The sequence below is a fragment of the Lygodium microphyllum genome, chromosome 22, assembly GCF_053477565.2.
Source record: "Lygodium microphyllum isolate KBCC chromosome 22, Lygodium_microphyllum_v1.1.10, whole genome shotgun sequence".
Lineage (NCBI taxonomy): Eukaryota > Viridiplantae > Streptophyta > Polypodiopsida > Schizaeales > Lygodiaceae > Lygodium > Lygodium microphyllum.
In genome coordinates this window covers 107,230,718-107,240,526 of record NC_141156.1, presented here as the reverse complement: position 1 = coordinate 107,240,526, position 9,809 = coordinate 107,230,718, and the positions used below count along the sequence as shown (strand labels likewise).

Below are 9,809 nucleotides of genomic sequence, written 5' to 3'. Positions count from 1 at the left end.
TCATACATGCATACCTAGGATTCCCCAACATGGGATGTGGGGAAAGTAATTCCTTGGTTATACATAGGGAATCTATATACATATACCTAGGAAAAGTTAGAGAATTTTCTACATGGCAAGAGTTTTCCTATGTAGGAACTATTCAAAAACTCCTTGTATTATATTTGGATTCTCTTTATGATCATTGGTGTCTTCCAACTCTCTTCTCTTCCTCTGGTCTCTCTTGTCTTTATATTTGGACTCTCTTTATGATCATTGGTATCTTGCCACTCTCCTCTTCCTCTGGTCTCTCTTGTCATTCTCATGGAGTTCAACACATCTATATGCAAACATCTTGAAATTTCTAATGGAACATGAGTAGGCACAAAACAAAACCTATTGTAGCACATGCACATACCCTTGAGAGACACTTTATTGATTAGTACAAATAGCTGAAGATGAGTTTTAAACATCCAGAGGTGTAAACAATGGCGACGAGTGATGGGACTTTTACCATAGTAGATTTTTCACGCTAACAAGCAAATTTGAAGAAAACGTGACTACAGAGAAAGGGCTCACATGTTGTCGAGTCGAATGACACTGATGATAGAAAGAACACAACTTAGGGGTGGGAGTTATGTGAACGTTTTGTAAGTAGTAGAGCTTTGGGGGGGGGGGGGGGGGAGGCGGGGAGTGGGGGCCAGCTGGTTATGCGATCGTTTTGTAAGTGCAGAGTGGAGCATTGACGTACTCGCAATACTGTTTGGCACCAACAAGCGTACCATGTTCAGCAAAGTAGTCAGCCATGGCAATGATAAGGGCGCTATTAAGTTTGTACTTGTGGTAGCTTATGTTGACTTCACTTCTTTCGGAGACACTCTTGCCAGTTTGGGCCTTTCCCATGACTGTAGAGGTAAAGCAAATGGGTTGGATGGGGTCCCTCTCGCCAGTGGTGGCGGTCGTCTCCAAGGAGTAGCCTGCTTGCACAGCCTCTCCTGTCTGCGTCACGTACTTGGCTGAGCTCTTGACTATCTCTCGGACTTTGTTAGCTAGTGCTGCAGCTAAGGGCCCACCGGCGACGCCTGCCAATGCCACCACAAGCTCACCAACGCCATTGAGAACCACATCACAGTTGGTGCTGTCATTTGATCTCGTGCTTTTGTCCCCACCAACATAAAGAACATAAGGAGAATACCTGTGACCATGCATGATAAGCGAGCAAGTGCGTTAGCAATTATATGCTTTTGAACAAAGAATTATCGCATACGAGGCACATACGAGAAGCGGGGGAGGGGGGCAGACAGTTTCACAAACGGAACGGGAATGATCATGAGTGAGCAGTACATACTCCTCGTCGAGCACAGCTAACCAGTTATTGAACTTCTCCATATATTCCTTGGCTTGTTCCTTGGATAATGAGGCGCTGGAGAGATCAGGAGTGAAGCCGGTTTTGTGGCGGGCAGTAACCATGAAGGTGGCGAGGATGTTGCCGTGGTTGCTGACGTCCTTCCAGTACTCGGCCGGATACTTACCGGGGGGCAGGTCAATGTTGCCCTTATCATCCGTAACCTCTGCCCCGCCCACGGCGGCACCGAGTGTTGACTCGTCATGATACGACCCCAGCTCAAACGAGGATGCGACCAAAGCGCGTCTCTCCTCTGCGCTCCTCCTGCAAGCAAACGTAGTACGCATATTGTGCGGCAGAGTACACATAAAAGAACACACACACACAGAGTACCCTCAATCAATTGTATGCTGCTGCTCAATACTAGCGGCGCCGACACTTGTCATTGCACACTCATTTATGATAATTATAGTCAATTGCTGATCAATATCAATCCCCAGCGCCGCGCTCACCTCTTGACGCATGCCACGCCGCTGCTCCAGCTGTGGATCAACTCTGCAGGTGGAGGAGTCGTGAAGAGCTGGTGGTTCCTTTCGATCCAGTAGTCATCGGAATTAACCTGCAGCATTTGACAGTCGAAGACTTATAGCAGCGATAGAGAGAGAGACACACACACACAATCTCTCTCTCTCTGCCCCTCTCTGTCTCTCTATATATATAAATATGTGAGATTATTATTGCTCCAAGTAGTCTCTCTACCGTGTAGCTGGAGTTCTTCGCGGCAGAAGCTGGTGCGCCAAACGTTGCAGCCATTGTGCTGTATTCTAATTCTAATATTCTCTGCAAACGCTAGTGCGCGCAAAATACAACCAGACTGTTTAGATCAGAGATGAGAGCACTGTAGGAACAGCACACGTGTGGTGAATCAGGAAGACTAGAGAATCAAGGAAGAGAAAGGGAGGCAAAGGAATTGTCGTGAGTGCTTGGTGGTGCTGCGGTTGGGCATTTTATAGCCACCCAACGTCCGGCCTCTTTCACATGTAATTTGAACGTTGAACTTACGAGACCTTTTCGCTTAGTTAACGGCAATTACACGTTAAAGATTTTTGCATTGTCCGAACCCGAAAATTCATACACGCTCCTAAATACGATCCGCTCCTCAACGTGATTAATTTTAAGGTGTGAGGTGATATATACTATTAAGTAGGAAAGCCCATGTGCAAAACGACAGGGCAATCAAGTCGATGTCAACTAGAGGACAAAGCCATTGATTGAGGAAGACAATCACATGGAGGTTGAGCTAAAATATTTTGTGTATTGAGGCACACACATGTCCTCTCGAGGCGATGAGTGCCGGTGGTGTTGCAAAACCCACAAAAACAATATGGGTGAACATACAAAGAGGACATTTGTAGTGAGATGTATCTAAGCGAGTTAGTCGACTTGCTTTCATCTCTATGGCAACTTATGATGCTACCTCAACGTATATTTATAGAAATATAGCCATATACTATTTCTCCCAAAGATAAGTTGAGCTTTTTTACTACTCTTCAAGCGCTTAGCTTTGTACTTCTAAGATCAACCCACTTTATAGATATTTGGCTACTTTTTCTTCATAAGGCTATTATTTTTGTTATCAATATTTGTGTAGTTCATGGTACATGCAACTCATCTAGATACAAAGAAATCAATATAAGTATTAGTTAAGCATTTATGAATTAACTAGGTCTGCATATTGAATTAGTTTAGTATGAATACCTTTCGAAAGCCTTGGCATAAAGAATGGATTGGTGTATAGATTTCTTTCTTCACATTTAGATGAATTCAAGGTAGTTAGGTGCTAATTAAATTTAAAAAAGTTCATGCCAAACCAACTTAATTCCAATCAATTTCTAGATGCACCTAAACCAAGCTAGGTGCTGAATTATTGTTTACAAGAAATATGTTCAAAAGTTGATGTGTTAGGTTCCATATATATAACCAAGCTTTCGTTTTTTAAAGGGTTTCTAGATGATAGAGACAACTTGTGTGGGTCCCATAAGAAGTTTATTTTCTTTGAATCTAGAGAGGACAGTATAAGGAATGGTAGTTGTGTTGTGAGGGCAATGTAAATGGAGCCATTATGGTTCGGGGAACATCATCATTTCTTAAATAATTTTATGTCATCAATGGGGTTGTCATGAGTATCTATATGTTACTATAATGTATATATGTATCTGCATGTGTTTGTGTGTGTCAGTAAATATTATTTGTGTGTATGTGTGCTTATGATTGTGTGAATTTGTGTATATTCACAATACTATAGGTCAGTCATCACATCATATTTATGACAATCAAGTGGGTGGTACTATGAGGAAAAGACTTTTTATTGAGAGACATAATCATATGGAGGTTGAGGTGGAACCTTACATATATCAAGATGTGTATATGCACACACACACACATGTATGTATTGATTTACCAATATGTGAGAAAGTTTATGTGGATGTTGACTAGGATGACAAAACCATTAAATGAGAGACATTAATTAGAGGTTGAGATGGAATTCTACACATATATACAAGTGCATTGATACATACATATATATATATACATGTTATTTATATATTTATCTATTTATATTTATATTTATATATATGTATGTACATATGTATGTATGTATATGTATATATGCAAAATTGAATCACATGGAGAAACCCATAAACTTAGGAATGTATCACATAATTGAACATTGAGGTATACACACATGCATGCATCCATAAAAACTCCATGACTAGAAGGACTTATGATCACCAGACTACTCTATTCATATACAAATGTGGTATCATTTTTACTCGATGCATCCTTAAGATGGACATTCTCAAGGGCTCAGTCTTCATGAATATATGTATATGTCATGGGAGTTCAAAAAAGGGTTTTCTTAACACCATTTTTATATATTTTTTATTGATAGAAGGGCGTCATATAAAGGGGTTATTTATAGGTTGAATTAAAAAGGATTGTGTTCTATTCAAAGAAAATTAACAAATAAAAATATTTGTAAATAGACCTTGAATGCATGTGATATACAGAATACATATATATAGTGAACCCCCAGAGTGGACATGTAATTATTCTTAATAGAAATATTAACATGTTTACTCACATTTCGAGAAGAACAATAAGGTTTAAAATTTTCAACTTACCAAGTTACCTTTAGTTTAAAAGAAAGTGGAAAAGACAATGATTTGATTAAAACTCATCTAATGTTTCAACTTAAAGGTTTCTATATCTATTAGCAAAAGGTCTTGTTGCTTCTCAGTTGTTGCAAAAGTTTGAAGAGGGATATAACCATACACATAAGAGCAAACTCATTCAAGAATACAAGAAGAGAGACGGAGGCAAAAACAATTTATTGCTGGTTTTTTCTTCTTCTTTCATACACAATACAATTTATACAAAGTATAGATAAGCTACAACATAAAGAAATGTGGCCTACTAAGTCAAATAGGGCATAACTGACTATACTAAAGTAACGTGTTCACTAGAATCATCTAGGACACGTCTTGGCAGTCCATCGGAAAGGATGTCTAGAAAACTCCGCCCGGCACTCCCATGGAATGTTACGGGTTTTGCAATCTAGGTCTTCCTGCGTCTGCCACATAGCGGAAGTATCCTGGCCATTTCCCACTTAGGATCGACCGGAATTAGGGTTTTCCTGTTTGGTCATTAGCTAACAACAACTAGCGTCAGACCCGATCGAACTACTTTACGCAGAAATGCCAGGTCTGAAGCGGATTCATGCTGCACTTGGTTCAAGGAGAATGGGAAACGAGAGGGATGCAAGGCTCAACCTCTCTGCCATAAGGCATAGTCCCATTCCGTTTCCCTAAAACAGCGTAAATTGGGTAAGACGTAACTCTAGGTTATCGCTCTCATTATTCGCTTTGATAATGATGATCATCCCGCTGTTCTTCGAGATTTTTGAGAAAAGTTCCCGGCTAACCGGGACTACCCAACCGTAGGACGGACCCATGGTCCATCCTCCGCACTTTCCTCGGTTTGTTTTAGTTATGTAATTATCTAACACATTTAATTTGACATATAGCAATCAGCTTCTTTAATTAATCCTGTTAAGCACTGGTTCCTTCACGTAATCTTATCACGTGACATAGAAAAACAATATCAGACAAATTCTTTATTATCATTTCATCATTTTATCTTTGAAATACAAGGAGTTCCGCCCGTAGGCTTGTCCATAATCTGCCCGAACGCTATCCAGTAATCCGCGAGGGATCACTATTCCAAGCTTCTGCCCGTAGACTAGTATGCGGGCCTCGAGATCCAATCCCGAGTCACGTTAGCCTCTTGTGCAGGACCCGGAAGGCGAGGGATTTACGGCCAGAGCCCTCCCTGGCACCCAAGCGTCCTCCTGCTCCAAGTAGAGCTCAACGGAAAGACCTCTCGCGGCGGGTTCGGTCCACGTTCCCGGCGCGGTCAACAACCCCCTTGGTTAGGGTCAGGCAGGCAGTCGGGGGTAACTGAAGCTGCCACTCCCTTCAGGCCTTCAACCTGAAGCATTTAGATATCTTTTCATCTTTTAGTTCCTTGAGCAAACAATGCAAATAGTGCCTTCTAAACTATTACAAGCACAATCAATTTCCAGTGGTCGTTTATTTGGCCAACTGTTAAGGAGTGAATCCTTCTCTCCGAATGCATCCAGCACTCGATCTGGGATCAATTTCGACTTGGCAAGAACCTCAAGGGTTTGTTCGTTCACCCTTTTTGTCCTTGAGTTAGGGCCATACCCTGTTAACCCAACTTAACCAATACCTTAGGTTTTATTACTAGTAAATCCTGGCGGCCATGTCGCTTTAATTTATTGATTGATCATTTGCGTCCAAGCAAATACCTAACTTCCCTTAACTTGGCAAATTTTCCCAATGAGGGTGATGTAACAGGATGACTACTCATCCCCTTGCAAGTTAAACTTGCGCAAGAACCTGCCAACCTCATTCCAAGGATTGGCAAAACTTTCTTGTGATCAAACCACAAGGCTATGCGACGTTGCAACTTGTTGCACAAGTGTCGCCTCCATTCCAAGGGATCATTTCACCCATTGAATGGTGTTTTCTGGTCAAAGAATTATGATTAGACTCGAAGTAGGGTTTAGGGTGTCTTCTTACTCAACCCAATCCTAATTGCACTAGACCGACAACGTTTGGTCCTAGGGATTCCAACTCAATCCATGTTCTAGCATTAGGTCGAATGATCCTTAGGGTAGAAACCCTAGATCATTATTTGCGTGCGCGTCCCATTGACTCAACATTCCGGGAAGGTGGGTAGGACCTTTGGGTTTGAGGACTTCGACTTGGCGTCTAAGTACGATACTTGGCTGCATTTCTAACGTGCCAAGCCCTAGCTAGTACTTGAGGTTTTTATTGAATCGGCTAGTTATGCCTATACGAAACCCTAACAGTCATGATACCACAAATGACTTGGGTAAATTGACCTACTTGTCTTATGACAAGGACAATTCTTTCCTAGAGATGATAAACTTGATCTAAAGTAGAAAAATAGTTGCAAAATGTTACAATACATGTAAACATGTAATTCATTACTTCTACGCACGATAAGATCCGCAATAGCCCTATCCCTTTCTGCTACAGTCAAAAGGCATGATAATTTGAAGAATAACTTACATAGGGCCTACTAGGATTTACATCAAGGAATAACACCTACAACCTTTTGTCTAAGTATTTGCATTTCATGCTTTTATAAGCCATGTAATCATTCCTAAATGCAACTTGATGAAATGAAATTTGCGAAAGTATAAGTGTGACCCTTAGATACAACAACATCGTGAATGAAGTTCATGCAATACTAAGGTAAGTGTCGATTTAATCTAATTGCAAGCATCTTTTCCCATGCAACTTATATAAGATCGGGGTTCTTTTTCATGCCGTGCAATAGGAATTAACAATTTCCTCATGCGAATCCTAACGAAGGGAGTTATTGCAAAAATACTCCTTTCCTTCATGACCAATGCACTTAACAATTTCCTCTTTAACCCTAGGCAATACATGGATTTCCTTTGAAAATGCACGACAAGACAATTTACTATTAAGGTCGTAAGATGGATGGACAAATAGTGTTTCTATTGAAAATACCAATTTTTCCCAATTGCATTTAACTAGGCTAGGTGAATTTGAACATGCACGGGTGCTTCCTAATCCGTGGAGTCGTCATGCTTAATGCATTACTTTAGTATGAAATCACAATAGTAAAAAAAACCTGGGTCTGTGGGCTCAGGGAGATGTCCACGTGAATGCTAGGAGAAGAACCTCCCGCAGGCGCGCCTTGCGACTTCTTGGGCGCCATTGTTAGCGTGCTTACGGACTTCCGGTTTGCCTTTACCCTTACGCGATCGGTGAGTCTCCTCCAACCGTTGCGAGCAGCTTCAAGATCTTTCCCCTTTTCCCTCGTACGCCGGAGATCCCTTCCAAAGTGCGGATCCTTGAGAGTACCGGGCTTGCGGGTTTTGGGCTTATGGAAGGCCCGGTTTCAAAACCGAAAAGGCCGCATAGGACCAAGGCTTATGGGCTTATCCTTAGAAGCTTCTAAGAAGCTTCTGGAGATTAGCAACGACGTCGTGGGAGGCCCAATGATTGGGAAGGAAAAGGCGTCGAGGACAAGGGAAAGGACTTGATGGCGATGGCGAGGATGGGCGGCGACCTGGTGGTCTCCAGCAAGGCGGCGGCGTCCCTCTTCTCTCCCAGCGTCGACAGCAACTCCCCCTCCTCTCTCCACGCAGCCTCTGGCCTCCGACACGGCGATGGCAGCAGCATTCGTCTCCCTCTCCTCTCTAATACTTCAACACCTTAGAGGGTGTATATATAGGCATGGGGGGGGAGAGAAGAGCTCCACCACGTGGCCCCCTGCATGGGTTCCCCCCTCCCCATGCAGCCCACGACTTCACCAAGTCCCATCCCCCCACACTCCCTCTCCTCCAGTCGTGCATCGGCTGGGGAAAAGGGATAAAAATAAAAAAAATTACCTTGATAATATTCAATTTGCCCCTCCCAAGAGAGTGTTTACGTGTGATTTGCGGGTTTGAACTCTCGGGTTTGCCTTGCCAATGCGGAGGTCTCGATTTCTCGCGTGCAGGTCACAGATTACACTGCCGGCAATTCCAATATGAAAGATAACCTTTGCACGAGGTTTACGCAGTTTGCGGGAAGTCAATATTCACGGGTGGGAATATTACAACTAATCAATTGGTGCTATAACTATGCTAGTTGTAGGTAGGTGCAACAAACCACATATAATAAGTGATAAGTCAGTGGGGGCCATCTGAGGATCATAGTGACCACCAATGTGCTAAGTGTGGATGTTCGGATATATCTAACTAGGCGGTCTATCATCAATGTTTGCACATGTTGAGTTTGCTATCTCAATACTCTTTCTCAAGCTCAGCTTTATCTTTGTAACTCCAACTTCAAATTTTTGAAAGCTTCCATGCACCAATGCCTTTGTGAAATTATCAATTACCTAATCACATATACTTTGACATATACCAAGTCAATCTCTCATGGAAGTACATTCTCTCACAAAGTAGTGATGTACTTTAATGTTTTTTGTCTTAGCATAGAATAATGCGTTCCTAGCTAGTTGCATGTTGCTCATGTTATCACAATAGAAGACAACTAGACCATCTCTGTGCACATCCGTTTCACTTGATAACTTTTGTAGCCATATCATCTCGCATGCTATCATAGTAGCATCTTTGTACTTAGCATCTATACTTGACAAAGAAACCAAAGGTTGCCTTTCACTAATTCACATAATTGGTGCACCACCAAAGAAAAAAATAAATCCATTGGTAGATCTTTTATGAGACATGCTACTCAGCCCAATCTGCATCTATGTATCAAAACACTTATATATCCTTACCTACATCCTCGAGGAAGTTACTATATGTATATCCTCTACATCACCTATGTTCAAGGCCTATTTATAGATATCATTATCTATGAAATTTTCTTGAATAAAACATAACCCTTTTTATTCAATCTATTAATTATTCCTTTATATTACACCCTTTTGTATGTAAAAAATGTATATAAATGGTATTTTAAAATTACCTAAATTTGAAACCATGTTATGCACACATATACTCATGAATAACTTATCCGAGCCTGCTTCATAAAGTAGTTCATAATGTAAAGTGAACTTCACATACCTCAATATGTGTCTAATTATATCCAAATGAGTCTTTTTAGGTACCTACATGAACTAATTGACAAGACCAATATCATAACTCAACTCTGGCCTAATGATAGCGATGTAAATCAAACTTCCTAATATCCTCCTGAACATAGTAGGGTCTTCTATCTCATCTTGAATATTGGTACTCAACCTCACATTTCACTCCAATGGTACTGAAAGAGGCTTACATGCTATCACACCATACTTGGACAACATATCCAAGCCATACTACCTTTGG

General features: G+C 41.4%; 1 protein-coding gene across 1 annotated transcript; it reads right to left on the bottom strand.

Moving 5' to 3' along the window:
• Positions 1–647: 647 nt before the first annotated feature.
• LOC148017478 (uncharacterized) lies at positions 648–2,335 on the bottom strand. Its single transcript, XM_087662832.1, has 4 exons — positions 2,084–2,335; positions 1,837–1,943; positions 1,328–1,648; positions 648–1,174 (listed from the first exon to the last, which is right to left on the bottom strand). The coding sequence occupies exons 1-4, from the start codon at positions 2,135–2,137 to the stop codon at positions 688–690; spliced, it is 969 nt and encodes a 322-aa protein (XP_087518958.1). The 5' UTR covers positions 2,138–2,335; the 3' UTR covers positions 648–687.
• Positions 2,336–9,809: the final 7,474 nt, after the last annotated feature.

What these genes read in the sequence shown, in the direction of transcription:
- LOC148017478 (XM_087662832.1), bottom strand. Translation starts at nt 2,137, where the DNA reads ATGGCTGCAACGTTTGGCGCACCAGCTTCTGCCGCGAAGAACTCCAGC. An exon ending in CGAAGAACTCCAGCTACACG is followed by an intron (nt 1,944 to 2,083) that starts GTAGAGAGACTA and finishes CAAATGCTGCAG; the next exon opens with GTTAATTCCGATGACTACTG. An exon ending in TTAGCTGTGCTCGACGAGGA is followed by an intron (nt 1,175 to 1,327) that starts GTATGTACTGCT and finishes GCATGGTCACAG; the next exon opens with GTATTCTCCTTATGTTCTTT.